This window comes from Carettochelys insculpta, chromosome 5 (assembly GCF_033958435.1).
Source record: "Carettochelys insculpta isolate YL-2023 chromosome 5, ASM3395843v1, whole genome shotgun sequence".
NCBI classification, from domain to species: Eukaryota; Metazoa; Chordata; order Testudines; family Carettochelyidae; genus Carettochelys; species Carettochelys insculpta.
In genome coordinates, this window is record NC_134141.1 from 126,263,934 (window position 1) to 126,288,044 (window position 24,111).

General features: G+C 55.1%; 1 protein-coding gene across 5 annotated transcripts in view; it reads right to left on the reverse strand.

The window, feature by feature from the left end:
- CNTFR (ciliary neurotrophic factor receptor) overlaps positions 1-24,111 on the reverse strand; it is a 450,281-nt gene that overhangs the window by 197,209 nt on the left and 228,961 nt on the right. For all 5 annotated transcript variants that reach the window (XM_074994432.1, XM_074994435.1, XM_074994431.1 and 2 more), the window contains one exon: positions 6,717-6,798. In XM_074994432.1, the coding sequence (XP_074850533.1) occupies positions 6,717-6,798 (82 nt within the window). The remainder of the gene's footprint in view (positions 1-6,716; positions 6,799-24,111) is intronic.

Below are 24,111 nucleotides of genomic sequence, written 5' to 3' on the forward strand. Positions count from 1 at the left end.
CTGCCCAGCTCAGCCTCGTTAATCCTTTTTCCATCCCCCCGTCCCTGGCACGCAGGAGCTGGAAGAAGCCGAAACAAACCCGGATTCTTTGCTGTAATTGTGGGTGTTCTGCTCCTTCCCTTTAAGCAGGCAAAGAGCGGTTTGTTCCAGCTGCCAGTGTGCCTGACAGCTGGATAACATTCAGCCCTGGGCAGAGACGGGCCTGACAGAAATCCTTCCCCTGGTCCCACAGGACCTGCTCCCACCCCAGAGCTCAGGCAAACTGGGATGTCCCCGGTGTGTGCCTCGCCTGTCCTTCTGCTCCCCCATCCCACACCCCAGCCAACCTTCGCCTTCTTGAGCTCCCCCTTTCCTCCCCGGCTGCCTAGCCCACCCCGAGAGCAGGCAAGCCGTCCAGCTCAGCATGGCAGTCTCTGTGCCAAGGCCTCGCCTCGCCCCACCGCCTGAAGGAGCATGCTTGTACGGCAGCCTGCCCGTTCCAGACTCCCTCTGGCCTCATCAGCTCCACCTCAGGTCACTCCCAAATCCTGCCTGCCTTCCTATCCAGTAAACCAGCCCCGGTGCTGCTGCTCAGCTGTGGAGGTGGATTTCAGAGCCAAAAGGAGCCCTGATGAGCCTCTAGGGTGCCTTGCGTCACCCTTCCTCCAGGGGTTCCTGCGCCCGACCAGCCACCTGTGGAAAGAGACATCCTATTCCAAGCAATGGGGACTTCCCTGAGTCTCCTGCCGGGCTTAGCTGCCTGCCCTGAGGAACTTCTGTCTCTTTTCCCCACTGGGAACACAGTTCATTTAAGCTCTAAGCCACTGGATCTCACCCTGCCTCGGTCTGCTAAATCGAAGAGCCCGTCAGGGCAGGAACAGAGCGTCTGCAGCCCTGTGCCATACCAGAGAAAGGGAGCCAAGCAGCTCCCTGTGCTGGGAGGTTAAATCCCTTCCCCACAGGACATAGGCTGTGTGTGCGTGTAGGAAGGAGGGGAGGTGAAGTACTCAGGTCCTATGGCAGCAGCTTTATCTACAGGAACATTTTTAACCCAGGTTGGCCGCACTGCGATGACGTCTCTACCCCAGCTTGTGTCCTCGTGCCGCACCATTGGTGCTTGATAGCAACAGACACCATATGGAGTGGGTCATCCCCCAGCACCGGCCCAGGGTTAATATCATTGTTTCGTCCCTGGGTTGTCTGGCTGTTATTTTGCTGTGTGCACTTAATCAGCCTGGTTGCTCCTTCACCCACCCGCCTTGCTGCCCCTGGAGCGCTCTGCCCACTGCACAGGCTCTAGGGGACAGCTGCCCAGGTCTCCCATCATGTGCCAATCGACACACACGCCAGCACAGATGTACACACTCCTGATGCACGGCTGCGATTGTTTGTCGATGCCCGCTCCTCCTCTGGGTTTGAACCAGGAAACTTCAGCATGAGCCTCTACCACTTGAGCTAAGGGAGCAACTCTGTAGACTGTCATTTTCTATATGGACCAGACACTAGGAGGGATGGCACCTTGGTTGTCAGTATGTTACACAGACTGGGCTGAAAGTGGCACAGGAGGACATAAAAGCACGAAGACGTGTATTAAGCAACAACTCAAACCCCCGTTCCCTAATAACCATGCAGATACTGGTATGTGCTCCCTTGCCAGAAGCAGACTGCCGTCCAGTGAGGCAGGGCAGCCCCTGTGCCATACCCAGGGCTAAAGGGGGACTCAGATGGGTGAAGGAAAGCTGGAGGCCAGATAAATGCCAGAGTGGCTTAGCCACAACCTTCTCAGGAACCTCCGGCCTCACTCTTTGGGTGCCCACAACAACCATGGCTGACTCAGCTTCACTCGGCCATCCCCATTCCAATTAAAAATAAACAGTGCTCAGAATCTAGTTAGGTCTCCAAAATACAAACCTCCCACATCTCTCAGTACGAACCGTCCCCTGGGCTATCACACTTCAGCCTTGCGGGCAAACAGCTCAGGAGAACGGTAGCCAGCAGGAAACATTCCCTATGTCTATTTATTTATTTAGGAGCTGATTTTGCACCCTTCTGTTCAATACTGCCTTGCCATTTGAACAGTCCCTCTGAAATCAGTGGGACTCTTCCCCTAGGGAAGTAACTACTCCATGTGAGTTACAGTATCAGAATCTGTCCTCTGTTTATGTGTTTTCTATTTTTCTTATTGTAGGTTGAATTGGTAGCATCACATCTAATTGAGGTTGCCCACCCCTTGCCACTACAAGAACTTGTTTTTAATTGCTTATAACTTAGCCAAACTTTAACTGCTCAAACTGAAGGCTTTTCAGGCTGAATTACTGTGACGTTTCAGTGCAAATCATTCAGCTGTTTCTGAAACTGGAATTAGGGGAAGGCACATGCCCATGTTATAAGAACATTATATGGGCACCGTTTCATTGTGAATATCCAACATCTCCATGTTTTGGAGCAGGGACTTGAAATTTGCAAAATTTGGCAGAAAAAAATCTCTGTTTGTAATTTGACCAGTATAGACTTGGTAGAGTTAGACAGCTAAGGTCTCTGAGGATTCCAGCTGCACTGGGCATGCTCCAACCCAGGACTGCACGGGCCCAGCACAACTTTCTCTGCAACTGCTACTTTTGGTGGCTGTGAATCTGGGCACAGAAATGGGGAGCCAGGAGCCTGTCTCTCTGCTGCATTCACCGCCCTCCTGCTGGGGCCCTGGCATCCTATACAAAGCCGCCTGACTTAAAGTCAGAGAGGATAAGAGTCAGACTTGGAGCGGGTGGGAGATGCACTCGGCTGGGACAAGGAGGCCGGAGGACACATGGAGAGCTAGCAATGAGGGTGGAGACAACTGGTTGAGGATGCTGAGATCCAGGGGTAGGGGGAATAGAGCAGCAGGGACTGGGAGCCAGTGTGCATGGGGGAAGGAGAGTGAGATTGGATGGGGAGTCCTAGGCAGGGAGCAGAGTGGAGGGTAATGGAGCTCAGATGAACAGCCCTGATATGATGGGAGAACGGGATGGTTTGGGTAAGAAGACTGAGAGAAGCCTGGTGGGAAACCAGGATTGAAATGAAGTGATGGAAAAACTGTGATTTAGCTGTGAGCAAAACTGGGCCAGCCTGGAGAGTAAGGCCAAATGGAACAAGAAGAGGGGCCGAAGGGACTGTGATCACTAGTACATGCTCCCCTGCTCTCCAGAACCTGTAATGGAACCCAAGATTCCTGAATCTCAACAGCACAAAGAGCTGTGAAAGCCTCCAGCAAAGCATATGCCTCAGCCCCCTCTGGTGGCTGATTCACATTGAGGACGACAACCTACTACAGCTGTCGGTTATTTCATTAGCTCACATGGCAGAGGACTGTGTGCTGAGTGTCAACGTTTCGCCCAGCTGACAAAACACCCAGGCACTGGTATGATGCCATGTGGTGAAATTTCTGTTTTGTTTTTTTTTTAAACACATTTCTATCAAAACCTAGGAAACCATGCACAAAACCTACATGAAAGGAGCATTATGGTTGTGAAGCCAAGTGCTCAAAGGTTAGGAAATGAATCTTTCTGAGACACAACCAGAACAAATGGGGAAACCTACTGCTTGCTGACGATGAGCTGGCCCATGCCAGTTACAGCAGAGCATCCGAGGAGTCTGGAGGCAAAGAGAAATGGCAGTGTTGGGATTTTGGGTCCTGTTGAGTAACTGAGCGCTGCCATGCAGGTGAATGTTATCAAGCATTCTCTTGAGCTTCTCCCAGTCCAACACCATCCTTATTAATTCATGCGGCACTTTGTCTGATGCTTGCTAATTGCTAGAATCCATGCGGAAGCCAGGCAGGACACTCGGCCCTGTGTGGCCATGAGCGGCTGTAGAGAAAGGCTTGTCGGAGTCTCTCTGCTTAAATACTGAGCACTAATGTATTTCCCCAAATGCTTCATAAGTTATTAAAGCTGAGCATCCTCGAATCACGTTCTGACCAGGCAGGCAGCCGTTGCCAAGGACTCTCTGCTGTAACAGAGTCAGACAGCCCTGCATTCGGCCTCTCCTGCCTCTTCCTCACAGCCTCGATTCCCCCCTGGGGTTTTATTTAATAGGGTATTAAAAGGGATACAGGCAGACAGGCCTGGGGGCTGGACAGGAAGCGGGGGCACCAGGGCATGAGGGAAAATGTCAGGATTAAGCCCAAGTTCCATTTATCAGGCCTGAGGTCTGTGTCCATGGTGAGGGTTGCCAAGGGCAACGTCTGGATTTAGGCCTGGTTTCCAAATGGCTGGGCTTTGCCCGCGTCCCTCGCTCTCCCCCAAGGGCTCCCCAGCTCCCACTCTGAGGCCTCAGCTCCCTTGTTGCTGCCCCAAACCTGCAGGGTCCCGTTAGCCCTGAAGCCCCCGTTTGGGTCCCCCCAGAGGAACAGGGCTTGCTCTGTCTCGGTGGGCTGCATGGCAGGGGAAGCCTGGAAGGCCTTTGGGGTGCAGGACACTTCCCTCATGAAAGCAGCTCTCTTGGGCTGCGTCTACACGTGCACGCTACTTCGAAGTAGCGGCAGTAACTTCGAAATAGTGCCCGTCGCGGCTACACGTGTTGGGCGCTATTTCGAAGTTGAAATCGACGTTAGGCGGCGAGACGTCGAAGTCGCTAACCCCATGAGGGGATGGGAATAGCGCCCTACTTCGACGTTCAACATCGAAGTAGGGACGTGTAGACGATCCGCGTCCCGCAACATCGAAATAGCGGGGTCCGCCATGGCGGCCATCAGCTGGGGGGTTGAGAGATACTCTCTCTCCAGCCCTTGCGGGGCTCTGTGGTCACCGTGTGCAGCAGCCCTTAGCCCAGGGCTTCTGGCTGCTGCTGCTGCAGCTGGGGGTCCGTGCTGCATATACAGGGTCTGCAGCTAGTTGTTGGCTCTGTGTATCTTGCACTGTTTAATGAAAGTGTGTCTGGGAGGGGCCCTTTAAGGGAGCGACTTGCTGTTGAGTCCGCCCCGTGACCCTGTCTGCAGCTGTGCCTGGCTCCCTTATTTCGATGTGTGCTACTTTGGCGTGTAGACGTTCCCTCGCAGTGCCTATTTCGATGTTGGGCTGAGCAACGTCGAAGTTGAACATCGACGTTGCCAGCCCTGGAGGACGTGTAGACGTTATTCATCGAAATAGGCTATTTCGATGTCGCTACTTCGAAATTAGCTATTTCGATGTAGCGTGCACGTGTAGACGTAGCCTTGGAGGGAGAAGATGGAGGGGAGGGCCCACTCGGCAGCGCCAGGGAGGGTCAGCGTGCACAGAACACGTGACCAAAGCCCTCGATCCCTCAGCTACCAGGCAGCCGTGCTAGAGTACAATTGATATCTGGTGCCAGCACCACCGGTTCTGCATATGCGGGGACCTTACAGTGCTGTGTGATGCCAGCTGCCCTGGGTCACAGAAAGTCAGAGTTGTCCCGGCTGCATAACGATACTGCACCCTGACCAACATTCATAGAGCGTGTCCCTTGTCTCTTGGCACGCTACCCAGCCACGGTGCCCTCACGTCTTTGTCTTTAGCCTCCTGATAGGGAGTGCCGTGGTCCCTGTTCTACACCTGGGAAACTGAGGCAGGCTTCATGACTTGCACATGGTCAGCCAGGAAATCTGTGGCAGCGCAGGGAACTCAGCCTGTTTCTCCCAGGTCTCCCCTGGGAGCACTCTAACCACTAGGCCAGCCTTCCTCCAGGCAGGGCAGCCGAGGACACGTTTTTGAGCCGGGCTGGCTCCATCTAGCAGGATGCACCCCTTCACCCGTCCGCCAGCACAAAGCTGTGGCTCTCCAAGGAAAGAAGAAGGGTGGGACTACAGGCTGGGCTGGTGACCTGCACCAGGTACTTCCACGCCCTCGTTCTGGCGTGCGGAGAAGAACTCCCTGAGGCTGCAGGCCTGTCTGCCCCATCGAATCAGAGCACAGCACTCTGTGAAAGGAGCACTGGGTGACAGTGGAAGCCAGGACAAAAGGGTGAGGGCCAGCCCTCCTCATCAGCCGAGGCAACACAAAGCCATTGGGGCACCCTAGAAAATCCAGCCCTCCCGTTTTCCTTTTCGAGGTGTGCCCAGGGAATTGCACAGGGCTCTTAGGCTCTGCCTGCTGCTGCGAGTGGCCTGTGGCCAGCATCTCCTTGCTCTCTCAAGAACGCGTTCAGGTGCTCAGGGCCCGATTCCCTGCTAGCTTGCAGTGGTGGAAGTCAGGAAGCAGAGTCACTGCACCTGGCTAAAAGCAGCACGAGGAAATGACACAGGCCCTGCTTATCTCAGCTGCTGGCGATAGGGACTCAGCAGGGAGCAACTCTGGGCTTGGCAGCAAGGGACATCAGGTGCCAAACAGCACGACTGGAGGGGTGGCGCTGCCATGGGGGCATTTGCAGAGGCTGCAGGCAGTGTGCACAGAGGTAGGTGCTGGGAAGGCTCTGCCCTCCTGCTCCAGTTTGGGATGGTCACCCCCTTCCCTTGGCCAGCGCCACCTCTAGAGCAGGCGAGGAGCACGTAGTGCTCCCAGCTCAGTCCCTGGCAGGGTACCGTCCTCCCAAACCCCAGCGTGGGGCAGAGGAGAGGCAGCTCTTGCAGACAGGACAGGCGATGAGACAGCCTGATACGGACACTGAAGATGGAGCACACAGACCGGGCTGGGAGATAGGAAGGAGAGAGCTACGAGAGTCAAATCATAAACAGGCCCCACATTCTCGCTGGGAGAGGGAATTCTTTGTGGGCCTGGGGCGGAGGGACGGTGCAATTAACTTACCCAGCTGGCTGTGCCTCTGAGCGTACACCATCACCACTGCGGCGAGCACCATCCAGCAGGCCGACGGGACAGGGTTGGCCATCTGCAGAAGCAAATGAGAGGGACAGGTCACGGTCTGTGTCAGTGGGGTGAAAGAGCCTTGCACAAAACCCCGCTGCCAACTTTGTCTACATATTTATTCTGGGGATCCCATCACTGGACCTAACCACGTTAGTTACAAGATCAAAGGCACATTCTCGTGCACTTCCAGCAACATCATATACGCTATTATGTGCCAACAACGCCCTGACACTATGCATGTTGGACAGACTGGGCAAAACCTTCGCCAAGGAATAAACGGACACAGAGCAGACATCAAGAAAGTCAATACACATAAGCCTGTCAGTGAACACTTCAGTGGAGTGGGCCATTCTGTTAAAGACCTGAGAATTTGTGTCCTGCAACTTAAGAGAATTTAACAACAGATTAGAGCATTAGATTTATGTGCATATTCAAATTCGACACATTAACACGAGGTATGAACAGAGACATCAACTACCTCACACATTACAAGGACAGCTTCCCTTCCTTTGATGCTTGCACTTATCTCAGAAAGGACAATTAACATCCCCCCACCTCTCACCCCCTTCCTTCTATCCTATTTGATGTGTCAGTTTTTACTGAAAAAATTTTTTTTGATCCTCTGTACTTATGGCAGTCTGTATTGGAAATGAAATTGATCTGAAGCAGTGGGTCTGTCCCATGAAAGCTCATCACCGTATAAATCATTGTTAGTCTTTAACGTGCTACATTTCTGCTGCTTTGTTTTGCTGGAGTAAAGACTAACACAGCCACCTCTCTGTACTCCGAGGACACTCAACCCTCAGAAGCTGGCATAAAGCCACCTGCCAGCATCTGTGGAGGGGCACGGGACAGTGGCCCGGTTTTGAGGAATGTCACCATGGTTCTTAAATAGCCTGGGCACTTCCCACTAGAGCTGGGGTGTGAGCTCTGGGCCCTGGCCACCAAGAGCCCAAACCTGTTCTCTCTTATGGACTTTGATGGGAACAGCACTGGAGTAGCTGAGAGCAGAACTGAGTGCTCAGAAACACCCCATCCATGTTCATAGGGGTGCACTATTTTCCCCAACCCTGCCAATCACCAGCACTTCCCACTGGGCAGTGCTGCCACGCATTGGTAAGCAGCTGCAGTGCTCTGCACTAGAGGTGGACGCCTTGGAATGGTGCGGCAGACAAACATCAGAATATACAAACGGACACACCAAGCCAGACCCAAGGCCCATCCAGCCCAGTGTCCCGTCTTCCAGCAGTGGCTGGGGCCAGATGCCTCAGAGGGAATGAACAGAACCGGCAGTCACTGAATGATCCACCCCCCGTCATCCAGTCTCAGCTTCTGGCAGCCAGAGGTTGAGGGACACCCAGAGTGAGTGCGTGAGTCCCTGACCTTATTATCCACCCTCTCCAGCAGGACTCCAGGGGAAGTGTGAAATCAGGTTCCATTTATGAGCCAGCAAGCCACATCCAGAGCCGCCCTCTGTGTCTCCTCGGCCGTGTCTACACGTGCCCCAAACTTCGAAATGGCCATGCAAATGGCCATTTCGAAGTTTACTAATGAAGCGCTGAAATGCATATTCAGCGCTTCATTAGCATGCGGGCGGCAGCGGCGCTTCGAAATTGACGCGGCTCGCTGCCGCGCGGCACATCCAGACAGGGCTCCTTTTCGAAAGGACGCCACCTACTTCGAAGTCCCCTTATTCCCGTGAGCTCATGGGAATAAGGGGACTTCGAAGTAGGCGGGGCCCTTTCGAAAAGGAGCCCCGTCTGGATGCGCCGCGCGGCGGCAACGCGCATCAATTTCGAAGCGCCGCTGCTGCCCGCATGCTAATGAAGTGCTGAATATGCATTTCAGCGCTTCATTAGTAAACTTCGAAATGGCCATTTGCATGGCCATTTCGAAGTTTGGGGCACGTGTAGACGTAGCCCTCATGGGCCCAGAGGCTGGCCCTAAGCCATGCGCGGAGTTGACAGGACGCCACAGCAGCTGCTGGAATCTCAGCTGAAATGGCCACAGGGTATCCAAGACAGAGCACCGGCCTTGGACCCAGGACACGGGCGCTCTGTTCCTCTCTCTGAACTGCTGAGTGATGCAGGGCAAAGCACTTCCCATCCCGCCCTTTGATGGCCTCTTTCGACTGAAGCCTTGTTGGGGCAGGGATTGCCCTCACTGGTGGAAGTGCTCAGCCCGATGGGGCCACCAGGTGCTACAGCTGTAGAAACAGCAGGCACCCCTGACCCTCCCCCATGTATCTTTAAGCCCGTGAGCCCCTCTGCAGGTGGGTTATTATTATATGAACTCCTGTCTGTACAGGATGCTGCAGAGATGAGGGGGTGCCATGCCTAAGCCAAGTGGGGCTACTGTTCCCTCAGGCCTGACCTGGGCTTGGTCTCAGTCACGAGCCCTGCCTGGGGTGGGGGGAAAGGCGAAGGAGGAAACACTCGTGGGTTAGAAGGTGGGAGGACAGGTGATGGCTGGGAGGCTGGGGAGTGGTGGAACAGCCATTCGGCTGAGGGGAGGAGCTGCCCGGGGCTGGTGTGCTGGATTCCCCATCACAGCAGACAGCTCCCGGCTGCCCGGATGGGGCAGAGGTACCACAGGTGATCTGCCACAAAGCAGGGGGATGCAGGTGGGTAGCAGGGTGTGATGGGGTTCAGGGGTCCCCCTGCACTGCACCCCGTCCGCTGGCAGGAGAGACTCTCACTCAGCAGGCACAACAGCAGGTTTATTAGGCAACAGATGTCCAGTTTCTCACAGAAGCAACAGCATAGCCGCCAGAGACAGTCCTTCCAACCTGTCCTGGGGGGAAGACCCCGAGGGGTGCCCCTCTGGGGTGTAGCTTTCCCCCTCCTCTGGCTGGCTGCCTTCCAGCTCTCCCTTCTCCTCGCCTCTAACTGCCGCCCCCGATTCAAAACCCAGCTCAGCTCCTCCCTGCTCTTTGTTTAGGCAGAGGTGTTATCTGCCAGTTGTAGCCCCAGGGTCATCCTTAGCCACTGGGAGCTGCTGCTTGCCTCGGACATCCAGCCTGACTCACACATGCACCCCCCCACTCCATCACATCTCTCCCCCCTTCCAGACCGCACTGAGCGGGGTCACTTAGCCAGTGACCTGGGGAAGTTCGGGGCCCTCCCTGCGTGACAGGGCATCGGCTATGGTGTTGTTGTTCCCCTTGACGTGGACCACCTCCATGTCGTAGTCCTGCAGGAGCAGACTCCACCGCAGGAGCTTGGCGTTGGCCCCTTTCATGTGATGCAGCCAGGTCAGGGGTGAGTGATCGGTGTACATGGTGAAACGCCGTCCAAACAGGTACGGCTGCAGCTTTCCCAGCGCCCACACCATGGCCAGACATTCCTTCTCTATGGCTGCGTAGTTCTGCTCCCGGGGCAGCAGCTTCTTACTCAGGTACACGATGGGGTGTTTCTCCCCTTTGTCAGTCACCTGCATTAGCACCGCCCCCAGCCCCACGTCCGAGGCATCGGTGAACACCAGGAAGGGCTTGTTGAAGTCTGGATTTGCCAGCACTGGGGCCCTGACCAGAGCCTCCTTCAGCGCGCAGAGGGCCTCTTGGCACTGCTCGGTCCAGACCACCTTGTCAGGCTTTCCCTTTTTACACAGCTCCGTGAGGGGGGCTGCGATGGAGCTAAAGTGGGGCACAAACCTCCGGTAGTACCCCGCCATCCCAATGAAGGCCTGGACCTGCTTCTTAGTCTGGGGTGTTGGCCAATCTCTGACAGCCTCCACTTTAGCTGGCTCTGGCTTTAAGCAGCCGCTGCCCACCTTGTGGCCCAGGTAGGTCACCTCAGCCATTCCCACCTTGCACTTCCCTGCCTTGATAGTCAGACCGGCCTTCTGGAGTCGGTCCAGCACCTGCTTGAGTTGGGACACATGGTCCTCCCATGTCTGGCTGAAGATGCAAATGTCGTCCATGTAAGCCAGGGCAAAGCTCTCCATCCCTTTCAGTAGCTGGTCCACCAGACGCTGGAAGGTAGCGGGTGCCCCCTTGAGGCCGAAGGGAAGGACCAAGAACTCGTAGAGCCCCACAGGAGTGATGAAAGCCGACTTCAGCCGGGCATCTTGGTCTAATGGCACTTGCCAGTACCCCTTGGTGAGGTCTATGGTGGTGAGGTAACGGGCTCCCCCCAGCTTGTCTAAAAGGTCATCAGGCCTGGGCATGGGGTAGGCGTCCGAGACAGTGATGGCGTTAAGCTTGCGATAGTCCACACAAAACCGAACAGACCCATCTTTTTTAGGGACTAACACCACGGGAGAGGCCCAGGGGCTGGACGAGGGTTGGATCACCCCCAGAGCCAGCATGTCTTCAACCTCCCGCTCTATGTCCTGAGCTGTCCTCCCTGTGGCTCTGAATGGCACACACTTGATAGGGGCGTGGGTGCCTGTCTCTATTCGGTGGACAGCCAGGTCAGTGCGTCCGGGTCTGTCCGAGAACAGCTGTGGATGCGAATGCAGCACCTCCTTGATCTCCGTCTGCTGGGCAGGGGTCAGCTGGTCTGAGAGGGGAATAGACTCCAGCAAGGAGCCGGCTCCAGTCCTTGTGAGTAAATCCACCAAGGGATCATCCCCCTGCCCCTCCCAGTGTCTGCACACGGCCAGCACCAAGTTCTGCCTGTCCCAGTAAGGTTTCATCATGTTCACATGATAGACCCGGTGGCTGTGGGCCCGGTTCGACAGTTCCACCACATAATTCACGTCATTTAGCTGTTTGACGACCTTGAAGGGCCCATCCCAGGCCGCTTGCAGCTTGTTCCGCCGCACAGGTATAAGGACCATCACTTGATCCCCGGTGGCATAGGCTCGGGCCCTGGCGTTACGGTCATACCAGACCTTTTGCTTCCTTTGGGCCATGGAGAGGTTCTCCCTGGCCAGGCCCATGAGCTCGGTGAGTTTTTCCCGGAAGGTCAGTACATACTGTACCACTGACTCCCCTTCAGGAGAGGCCGTCCCCTCCCACTCTTCTCTGAGCAAGTCCAAGGGTCCCCGTACCCTCCTTCCATACAGCAGCTCAAACGGGGAGAACCCCGTGGATTCCTGGGGCACCTCCCTGTATGCAAACAGCAGGTGGGGTAAGTACTTGTCCCAGTCATGGGGGTATTGATTCATGAAGGTTCTCAGCATCTGCTTCAGAGTCCCATTGAACCTCTCCACCAGCCCATTGGTCTGCGGGTGGTAGGCTGTGGCCCAGGTGTGCCGGACCCCACACTTGTCCCACAAGCTTTGCAGTAGGGCCGACATGAAGTTGGACCCCTGATCTGTGAGGACCTCCTTGGGGAACCCCACTCTGCTGAAAATGGACAGCAGTGCATCAGCCACGGTGTCAGCATCGATAGAGGTCAAGGCCACTGCTTCTGGGTATCGCGTGGCAAAATCTACCACTACCAAAATATATTTCTTCCCCGAACGCGTTGCCTTGCTGAAGGGGCCCACTATGTCTATAGCCACTTTCTGGAAAGGCTCCTCTATGATGGGCAGTGGCCTCAAGGCAGCTTTCGCCTTGTCCCGGCTCTTCCCCACCCTCTGGCAGGGATCGCAGGACAGGCAATACAGACGGACAGCTGCAAAGATCCCTGGCCAGAAAAAGTTCTGTAACAACCTTCTCCTGGTGCGGTGGATCCCCTGGTGTCCTGCGAGCGGGACATCATGGGCTAGGTACAGCAGCCTGCGCCGGTACTTTTGGGGAACCACCAGTTGCCTCTGGACCTTCCATGGCTCCGCTTTGCGTCTGGGAGCCCATTCCCGGTACAGGAATCCCTTTTCCCACAGGAATCTCTCCCTGCAGCCCTCCCCCAGCTGTGGAGCTGGGCTGAGACTGGCCAGTTCCCTCAGCTTCTGCAAGGAGGGGTCTCTCTGCTGCTCTGCCTGGAATTCTTCCGCTCGAGCAGGAGCAGATGCTACTTCCCCATCCCTGCCTGGCTCCAGCATCCCTGGCCTGTGAGATCTGGTTTTTGGGGGCCCCCTTTCTCTCAGGGTTGGCCCCTGTGGCTTTGGCTGGGCCTGTACCCCTGAATCTGGGGAGCGCACCCCTCGTTTTCTTTGGCTACGGGTCAGGACCAGGGCACGAGGGCGTTCACCTTGCCAGTTCTCCAGGTCAGCCCCCATCAGTACATCTGCCGGCAAATGGCTGTGCACGCCCACTTCCTTGGGGCCTTCCTTCTTCCCCCATTTCAGGTGCACCCTCGCCATGGGCACCTTGAAAGGGGTCCCATCAATTCCTGTTATCGTCAGGTGGGAATCGGGTATCATGCAGCCCGGTGCCACCACCCCGGGTCGGGCCAGCGTCACGTCAGCGCCTGTGTCCCAGAACCCCGTGACCTTTTTCCCGTCTACCTCGAGGTGTTTGAGACACTTGCTCCACAGAGGTAGCGCTGCCCCCACTCTGTAAACTGGCCTCTGAGCATTTGGTCCCCCTGAGGAACTGGTCTGTGGGGCGGATTCGGCCCAAGCCGAGTGCCCATTGTCAGCACCACCCGCCTTGGCCGCCAGCCCCTCTGGCTTCTGGGACCCCACCCAGTTGACTCCATGACCCCCCGGCCTGCTCAACCTGTCTGGGAGCCTGGGGCACTGGGCTGCTCTATGCCCCTTTCGCCCACAGCGGTAACAGCCTGGGTCTTGTGTCCCTCGGGCCGGCTGCTCTGTCCGGGCTCTGTTTGGCTCTCTGGGGGGTGGGTGGCTGGCCCCTCTTTCCTGGGCTTGCCCAAGAGGTGGTCCCCTCTGTCGTACAGTTAGGGACCGGTCTCTCTGAGATTCTCGGTTTCTCCAGGACTCCCTCTCCCTCCGGGACTCCCTCTCTCTCCGAGACTCCCTCTCTTTGTGGGGCTCACTTTCAAACCTGGCCCGGCTGTTTGTGAAGTCATCTGCCAGTTTCCCTGCATCATGTGAGTCCCCCGGCTTCCGGTCCACGAGCCACACCCTCAGGTCAGGTGCGCACATCTCGTAGAATCGCTCCACGACCGCCAGCTCGATCAGGTCCTCTACGGACTGGACTCCCCTTCCGAATGCCCACTTCTGGTAGTATTGCTTCAGGCGGGCGGTTGTATCTACATGGGTTTCCTCTGGCCTCTTCTGCGCCTCCTGGAACTTCTTTTTGTACATCTCCGGAGTCAGCCCGAACTTATGCAGCAGGGCCTGTTTGAACCGTTCATAGTCCCCAGGCTGCAGCCCCACCAGCTGGCTGAGCACCGCTGCGCCCTTCCGGCCCAGCAAGGGGGTGAGGTGCCGGAGCCACTCATCTGGGGGAACCTCATGCAACTCACAGGCTCGCTCGAAGGCGGTAAGGAACTCGTCCATGTCCCCTGGGTCCTGACACTGGGCCAGCACACGCGTCTCCAAGTGACTGGCCACCCCGAGCCGTCTGGCCCTCTCCCCGCTTACCGCAGCTGGGGCCTCTTGGCGTCTCGCCTCTGCCATGGTTCGCTCATGCTCACGCTCTCGCTCTCTCTCCTTCCGTTCTCGTTCTTTCTCCTCCCGCTGTGTCTCTTGTAGCTGGCGCTCGTGCTCACGCTCTCTTTCTCGTTCCTGTCGCTCATGCTCACGCTCTCTTTCCCGTTCCTGGCGCTCACGCTCTCTTTCCCGTTCCTGGTGCTCCAGTTCCTTTAATTTCACCTCGAGTTCCAGCCGTTGCAGCTCTGCGGTGGGGGACTCTGCCCGCGATGGACCACCGCTAGCTGAGCGCGACCTGGCGGGCACCGTGTCTGTCTGACGGCGTCGAGCCCCCGCTCCTGTCGGAGAATCCGAAATGCTTCCCGAGGCTGACCGGCCACTTTCTGCCGGGACAGGCTCTGCCCCCCCGGATCGGTCATTCTCTTCCAGCTGTGCAATCAGCTGGGCCTTGGTCACCTTCCCCACGGTCAGGCCCCTCTCTCTGCACAGCCCCGCTAGCTCTGCCTTCAGGAGTCGGGTATAATCCATCTCCCCGCTATCTCCCGGGGTATCCACTCACCAGCAGCAGCTGCAGGAATGGCTCTGTTCTCCCTCTGACTCTTGTGAGACTCCTTCCTTCTCTGGTGCTCAGTCAGCCACTGCTGGGAGCTCATCCGTGGGTGCAGTGCATCCCACTTCTGACACCAGTGTGATGGGGTTCAGGGGTCCCCCTGCACTGCACCCCGTCCGCTGGCAGGAGAGACTCTCACTCAGCAGGCACAACAGCAGGTTTATTAGGCAACAGATGTCCAGTTTCTCACAGAAGCAACAGCATAGCCGCCAGAGACAGTCCTTCCAACCTGTCCTGGGGGGAAGACCCCGAGGGGTGCCCCTCTGGGGTGTAGCTTTCCCCCTCCTCTGGCTGGCTGCCTTCCAGCTCTCCCTTCTCCTCGCCTCTAACTGCCGCCCCCGATTCAAAACCCAGCTCAGCTCCTCCCTGCTCTTTGTTTAGGCAGAGGTGTTATCTGCCAGTTGTAGCCCCAGGGTCATCCTTAGCCACTGGGAGCTGCTGCTTGCCTCGGACATCCAGCCTGACTCACACATGCACCCCCCCACTCCATCACACAGGGGTCCCGTCCGCCTCTAGCAATCCTTTCAGACTCCCCAGCCCGGCGCCCTGCTGCTCCCGGCACACAGGGGCAGCCCTGCTCCCCTTGCAGATCCTGTTTCCATCTCCCCTGCACCTGAAACGTGCAAGGCATCCATGCAGAGTTTTACAAGCTGCAAGGGAGCTAGTCCATGCGTTGGCTCCGGCGTGGTGTGGGCACCGCTCCGTTGGAGAGTGCACGTTCCCCTCCCCGCCCACGCGGCTGCTTGCCAATAAGCTGGCTGGAGCTTGCTGTTATGCGCCTGCCCAGGAGGGGACTGGGGTCAGGGAGCTGAGAAAACAGCTCCCTTGTAGCTAGTGGGTGGGGACCTCCAAGGCCAGGTCGTAGGTAATGCCTTCTAAAGTCCTGCTTGCTCCACTGGGTTGAGCCTCTGCTGTAGCATACTGACAGCGATGACTTTGGCAAGTTACTTCTTTGTACTCATTTGCCTTGAGACTAAATGAGCCGGAGCAGGGACTTTCTTCCATTTGGTGCATGCATACAGCGCCTGACACACCGTGCAGGTAGGTCCTACCGCAATACAAATGGAAAGAAGGGCGGCCACTTTCCTGGCCGAGGCCATGAGCGAAAATGTGCCTAGTAGCTCTCCCCACCACTGCCAACTGTGCCAAGAAGCTGGCATGTGCTTTGGCACAACCGGTCTGTGCTGTGCTGTTGTGCCCAAGGGAAGGCAATGTGGGCACAGCGGGGGTGTGCTGGAAGTGCATGGGGGGGGGTGAACACATCCTCCTCTCCAAAGCTTCTCTTCCAGAGTCACACCTGCAATTGATGTACCTGAAATTGCACAGCAGCTGTTGACGTTCCCAGAAAGTGGAGACGTAGCCTTCGGCTATGTCTACATTAGCACACTACGTTGAAGTAGCCTATTTCGAAGTAAGGACATCGAAATAGGCCACTTCGACGTGTATCATCTAGACGTCCTCCAGGGCTGGTGCCATCGATGTTCCACGTCAAAGTAGTGACGGGGAACATCGAAAGGAGCCGCCCCAGAAGGAAATGCGGAGTGTCCACACACACAAGTGCTCCCCGTCGAAATAAGGGGCCAGCAAAGCCCCAACCCGCTCCTTTAAAGGGCCCCTCCCAGACACACTTGCCCTGCACAACACAAGATCCACAGAGCCGACAACCAGTTGCATACCCTGTGCATGCAGCATGGACCCCCAGCTGCAGCAGCAGCAGCCAGAAGCCCTGGGCTAAGGGCTGCTGCATGTGGTGACCACAGAGCCCTGCAGGGGCTGGACAGAGCGTCTCTCAACCCCTCAGCTGATGGCCACCATGGAGGACCCCGCTATTTCAATGTAGCAGGACGTGGATCGTCTACACACGCCTTACTTCAATGTTGAACATTGAAGTAGGGCGCTATTCCCATCTTCGGATAGGAATAGCGATTTCAATGTCTCACCGCCTAACGTCGATTTCAACATTGAAATAGCTCACGGCACGTGTAGACGCAACGTGTGGTATTTCGATGTTGTGCTGGCTACTTTGAAGTAGCTGGCTAGTGTAGTCGCACCCTACATCTATTTCTTGACCTGGGACCAGTTTCCAGGGACCAGTTGTGACCATTCCATAGTCTTCAAAATGCAAACATTGTCAATTAGCTGTAAATGTACAAAACGTAGGTCACCTGTTTTGGGGTTTGTGCCCTAATGGACCTGGAAAAAAAGGAATAAATAGGTGGCAAAATTTGCACATGACCCAAACTACCCATGATGGTGAAGGCCTAAGAAGACTGCAAAGAATTATGTAGCAACCTCACAAGAAACGGCAGATGTAATTCAATGCCGGTAAATGCAAAGTAATGCACAATGGAAAACATAACCCCAACCCTCCGCACAAAATGATGGGGTCTAAATTCGCTGTTACCACTTAAGAGAGAAATCTTGGAGTGATTGTGAAAACATCCACTCAGTGTGCAGAGGCAGTCAAAAAAAGCTAAAAGAATGTTAGGAATCATTAGGGAAAGGATAGATAATAAGACAGAAAATATCAGATTGCCTCTATATAAATCCCTGGTACGCCCACACTTTGGATACTGCAGGCAGAGATGGTCACCCTGTCTCTAAAAAGATATACTGGAATTGGAAAAGGTTCAGGAAAGGGCAGAAAAATGATTAGGGGTATGGAACAGCTTCCACATGAGGAGAGATTAATGAGACTGGGACTTTTCAGCTTGGGAAACAGATGACTAAGAGGGGATATGATAAATTTCTATAAAATCATGAATGGAGTGGAGAAAATAAATGAGAAAGTGCTATTTACTCCTCATAACACAAGAACTGGGGCAGGGGAGGGGGACGTCACCAAATAAAATGAATAGGCTGCTGGTTTAAAACAAACAAAAGGAAGTATTTATTCATATAACACATAGTTAAGCTTTGGAACTCCTTGCCAGAGGAGGTCTGAAAGGCCAAGGCTATCACAGGGTTAAAAAAGGAGCTAAGAACGTAAGAACAGCCACACTGGGTCAGACCAAAAGTCCATTCAGCCCAGTGTCCTGTTGTCTGACTGTGGCCAATGCCAAGTGCCCTAGAGGGAGCAAACGGAACAGGTAATCAGTGATTGATCCCCCTCCTGTCATCCATTTCCCACCTCTGCCAAAGAGAGGTTAGGGACACCATTGCTACCTATCCTGGTAATAGCTAGATAAAGTTATGGACGGTAGGTCCATCAGTGGCTGATGGGCAGCATGGGCAGGAATGGTGTCCCCAGCCACGGTTTGCCAGAAGCTGGGAATGGATGACAAAGGAGGGATCACTTGATGATTCCCTATCCTTTCATTCCCTCTGGGGTACCTGGCATTGGCTACTGTCAAAAGACAGGGTACAGGGTAGATGGACCTTTGCTTTGACCCAGTCTGGCTGTTCTTTTGCTCCAAATTGGATGACCTTATCATTGGATTTTGGGGTGAGGATTACCTAGAGAGGTGGTGGAATCTCCACCCCTAGAAGTCTTTAAGTCCTGGGTTGACAAAGCCCTGGCTGGGATGATTTAGTTGGGGTTGATCCTGCTTTGGGCAGAGGGCTGGACCCAATGACCTCCTGAGGTCCCTTCCAGCCCTAGGATTCTGTGATTCACATGGCATTTCAGTTCAGAAGTCACGCGCCATTCCTCTTCTCCGATACGCACGAGGACCTGGCTCTTCCTACAAATGTCCCTGCCAGTGTCCCCAGTGATTAGCATGGGGAGCTCCAACTTATTCACAGTTTGGACCCCATCTTCGTGGAGACAGAGTCTCATTGTCACCTGCCGCCATCAGCCAACCTCCAAAATCCACCTCTTCTTCCATTCGGTAGCACCACCCCCCTTCCCACTGCAGTCACCTTCATCCTCCCCACCATCCCATCAGCTGTTGTGGAACTTCTCCACAGCAGCTTTCAGCAACCGAACCCTGGGGAAGTAACTGTACAGGGACGGCTAGTGCATGTGTAGCTATGTTTAGTGTGATTCAGCAGCTGGAGGAGGGGAAGCACATTCCATGGCATGTGAGCAGCCAGCTCCCCACAGCCAACCAACCTCCTCCACGCTATCGTACCCAAGAGCAACCAACAAGGAGAGCCCAGACAGCAGATGCTTTTGCTTCTGCATGAGAACGCTGGCAGAAGGCTTTGCCCAGGGGCATGACCTGCAATGATAAGAACAACTGGACTCCAGCTCCTGCCTCCTTGTAGAACTTTACAGCGACCAAGCCTTCTGCTGGTGCTGACTGATTCGCCCTAATGAACTCCGCAGCAAGACTGTGATGGTGTCAGGGTGGCCATGCTGGGTCTGGATGGACTTGCCCAGGGGAATTCCGATCTGTCCTATCCCCACCTGCTCTCGCAGCAGTTGTGAGTGATGCACCAGGCAGAGAAAGGCGGCGGTTAGGTTCAGCTCTGTAGCTGTGCTAGAGTTACTGCTTTCCCACAAGCTCTGTGGAGGGAGGTCAGAGAGCATCCGCCTCCCTCCTGCAGCCCCGGCTTTCTGCCACTGCATGGATCTTCTCCGTGGCAACCGCGCATACCTGCTGTCACCCAGCAGGACTCACATGCCGGCACATCCCTGTGTTCCAACCGCCTTTGGCAAATCTGGAAGGGAGAAGGACACCAGCTAAGCAGAGAGCAGGAAGAACAGAAAGGTCTCTCCCCCGAAAGATAAGCACTGCCCAGGGTGTGGCCTGCAGCCTAAAACGGGGGCAACCTGTGGACCAAGAGGTTGTTCCCAGGCAGAGCTTTGCTTTGCAATGGGCGACGTGGGCCTGCTGGGGTCAGATCAGATCATCAGTCCACCTCTTCTTGCATCTTCCGCCAGATGCCTAGGAAAAGCCACAACCCTCGCAAATGCATCTGATTGTGTAATGTTAATGGGTGTGCATGTGTGTGTGTGTGGATGCAAACGTCCCTTCCAACCTCTGCAGCATTAAGCATGTGCCCTCAAGTGTAAAATCTGATTATGCTCTCTTGTTAACTCTCATCACAAGCACTTGGTCACCCCACGATCCATTCCACAAGGCAAACCTATATGCTTCCCCATTTCTCCCATTTCAAAGCACGGCTCTGTCTCCACTTTCTATGCCACTTGTGCCTAGAAGTCTCCATGGCGCCCTGAAGAGCTGACCATTGAAATAAACAAGAGCAACAAAGGGTGGGAGGAAAAGGAGGGTGACATTTTACAGATGTGGAAACAGAGGCCCAGAAAGTTAAGTGACTAACCCAAGGCCATAAAGGGTGTCTGTGAAACAGCCTGGAGCTACACTACGCTTTCTGGAGTCCCAGGCCAGCCCTTTAATTGTGCAGCCATGTTTCTTGACTATACACCTGCATTGAAGCCATTCACTGTAGTCAGTACTACAGTTGGCTGGAAAATTGGCTCTTTTTTTTTTTTTTTCCTGCAGAAACTGTCTTTTGTTTTCTTCATTTTCATCAATTTTTTTTCCTGTGGAAAAATGTTGATTTTTGTAGCTCAGTGCTTGGGCTGAAATCCAAAAGCCTTCCAAGCTTTGAGCATTTGTTTGTTTGACTCTCCATCAAAATGTTTCATAAAACCCAGACAATTTAGACAGGCACACCAGGCTTCAAAAAAAAAACAAACCCTGTTCAGAAATTAAAGGGATGGATACATTCCCGCACGCCCAGTGAGTGCCCTCTTGGGGACAGCAGGACATGGAGAACATCTCTAGCTCCGAAGGTCCACGGTGAAGACAATTCCAAAACTTCAGATGCTTGACCGACCCCTGGCTGAAGAGACCGGAGAGCAGAGAGGAACTACCGGGAGAGCCACTTTCCTGGTGAGATTTCTGCTACCTCAAGGTTTTGGTCCAGGCTGGAAATGTCACAATAAGGACCCCTGCCCCCACCCGCAGTATTAGAAGAAGCTGAGAATGTTCACAAACAGGCAACGTTAACCAAGGTTCTCCCAAACCTCCAGAAATGGGCTCCAACTCTGAGTGCAGCTGTGGGCTGGTTCTGACCGGAATGAGCCCCCTCATTGTTAGCAGTGATTTCCCTGCACTCCAGAATAAAAACCTGGCTGCTTCCTTCCCTGACCCAGTACTGCTGACTCCGTAGGGCACGTACCACAGCGCTGCTCTCCCTCTGCAGCAAGCCGTGCTGATCCTGCCTGGCCTGAGTGCTGCCACACCTCCTGGGGCGGCAGAGCATTACCCACCTGAATGTGCTCCTCACATCCACACTGCGTCTCTTCAGTGTCGCCCCGGACCCGAACGGTTGGAGGGAAAGCAGAGAAACCCCCCAGCGTGAGGAGGATGGAGCCCGTCTGAACTTGCTGAGCCAGCTCACGTTCTGGCACGCAGCCGCTCAGGAGTTAGGGAGAGCACACGCCCCGGCTGCACATCCCAAGGTGTCAGGCTCTCGCCGGCAGCAGTGACACACACCAGTCACGCACCCTGTCTCAGGGCATCCTTAGCTCGGGTGCAACAGCCAGGGCCACGAGCACCAGCCCTGGCTGCTCTCCACTGAACCTCCTGAAGGAGGCTGCTGGCACCTGGGTCCCTAATTCCCCCACCAAGACGGCTCCAATGTCCCTTTTGGTGGGTTCAGAGGTTCCGACACAGAAGGCATCATTGTGATCATCTAAGGCTGGATTTCCTCAGCAACTCAGGCTACAGCCTGAATTTCTGGGTCTCGCGCTTCAGGTGAGATGTTTCTTCGGCAGGAAGGGGCAGGACTGAAAGTCTCTCTTTAGCCATAGGACACAGATGGCTCGGGCAGCTGCCCAAGTTTCTCCTCACATCCCTTCCTCCTCTCAGGGCACATCAGGCCTGGCCCAACAGTGCACACATGTACAGGAGACAAAGCCTTGCCGTCTCTGTGGCCCATTCGGCTCTTGGCCGTTCTGCTCAGAGTGCTAGTGAGGGCTCTCCTTGGTGCCCTTCGCGGGGTGGCTGCTGAGCCCCGCTAGAACAGAATCAGACATGGACACAAGCGTGGCCTTGTGGATGCTTTTACTTGTGTCTAGCCCAAGCACAGTTTGCTTAGCTGAACTCCATTCGGAGGAGGCAGTTTACACCTGGTTCTGCACTGGGTTAACCAAACCGGTGCAAGCTGGTTTGGACATCAGGCTCTGCATTGCTTCTTTAGGCAGTGGGAGGGTGCTGGTGTGGCCAGCAGAGATGGAGCAGAGAGAGCGCGGCTCCCAGGGTGGCGGGTGTGGGAGAAAAAGATGGGCCAGCATGTGAAGAGGACTCAGCAGGAGGCTGGTGACAAGAGATCCAGGATTCAGACAGAAGGTGGACTGACCCTTTATCCACTGAATGAACAGGGCAGATGTCCTGTCATGAGTCTAACCACAGCCAAATGCCGGGTCCCATGCATATCCCCACTAGGGACTGAAGTGGAGCCCTCAAGTCCTCTCACAAAGGCCACTTGCAGATGGCAGGCCGTGGAACCAGGATGCGCCTGGCAATGGTGACTTTGGTGTGAACATCTCTATTTCCCTGCCCCAGCTGCACAGAACTTCCTCTCCTACCCTGGGACCATTCCTAGACACCAGCTCGTCTCTTGGCTCTGGCCGCGGGGCCCCCAGCCCTGAGCTCTACCAGTATCTCACCGTTTCCTTGGTCTCCTGTTCCAGCCATCTCTCCAGCTGCTTCCTTCAGGTTCTGGAGACCTGCATGCATTGGAAAGCTGGCCCAGGACGAGCTGCTCAGGGCACAGCTCTCCAGGCAGTGCTGTACTAGTGATCAGCATCCTCTCTTGTAGCTGCTCACAGAAGAACGGCCACTTTGAGTCAGGCCAATGGCCCATCTAGGCCAGTGTTCTGTCTTCCAAGAGCAGCTAGTACAGAGGGAATGAACCGAACAGACCAGCCACTGGAGAAACTGTTTTCCCATCCCAAACCTGCTCTGCAGTACTTTGGGCCAGGCTGCTCCTTCCAGCTCCAGCACTCTCTGGGGTGCAGTGCTTGGAATGCCAACAATCTCTGCAAAACTGCCCATGGCAGGAGGGAACAGCTCAATCCCACGCCGCTGTCACTCAACCGCCGCGCAGCAGGCGCTTCTGCCCCCTGGCAAAGAAATGGAAGGGGGTGTGCAGGCAAACGGGGGGAGAAAGAAGAGGGAGGGGTAGGTGTCCTTGGGAACCTGACACCATCCTGTCTCACCTCTGTTCCTCAAAGATCTGCAGAAGAACGTCTCCCGAGGCTGGAAGGGGGAGAAAAAAAAAACCTTGCCTGTTTCTTGCTTATGTAGGAGTCCCAACAAGTCCCTCTCAATAGGCCGGAAGCCCTGGGCCTAGCAGAGGCCTCGTCAGCATTAAACCTCATTTTGTTGGTTCAAAGGAACGAAAAGTCAGGAATTATCATCCTCCTAATACATGCTTCAGAAAGTCTTACCTGCAGGGTCAGGGAGGCTTCCACTTGAAAGGGCTCATTTAATCTAATGTAAACCCCCACTGTCAGCACAACAATTACCGCTGGCCTCCCACACCACTCTCACCCAGAGGATTACACGGGCCAGCTGGAATTAACACATTCACTGCTTGTCAGGGTGCTCCCCTACACCCCACACCCGTTGCTTTTGCTCCTTGAAAATGTGTGGGGGGAGGGTGTTATACACGGCAAGATGGGGGCTGTCAAAGCAATGGTTGCATAACAATTAAAGAGGCAAGTCCTCAGACCCTTACGACTACTACAGAAGCTCCCAGAGCTCCTGGACAGGCCCAACTGTGCTAGGGGCACCACATACACTCAGTGAGGGATCCTGCCCCAAAGAGTTTCCTGTCTAATCAGAGACAATGGACAGGCCCACAGAGGGGAAGGGACCTGTTCCAGCTCACGCAGCAGGTAGAGAGGTCATGTCTAGAGCCCAGGTCTCTTCATGTTCCTTTCCGTGCTCTACCCACTGGGCCACACTACATTATTTTGAGCAAATCAGGCTTCGACTCTGGGCCCTTCCAAAGCCAGAGAAGCAGGAGTGGGCATGGGCGCATGGCAGAGTCTGATGCAGATAGCAATGATGCCCCTGGGCACTGAACTCTAACTGCAAGTCCCAAGGGATGGCAGGGCCTAGGGCAACCCCACTCCCAGTGCCCCAGATGCAGAGCCTGGGACAACCCCCTCCACCCAGCCCTGTCCCCTTATCTCTTTCCCAACCAACCAAGCTGGGGATTGCACGGAGAAGAGACACCAGCTCCAAGATGAAAACGGCAGCTGAGAACCATGCTTCCCAGTACCACGGAACTCCTTCCAAAGAGCGCCAAGCTCGGCTGTGCGGGAGACAGAGCTTTCTCAGGGGCTGGGGCTGGACTGCAGAATGAGCTCCCACAGGAAACTAAGGACCATCGCAAACGCCGCCACCTGCT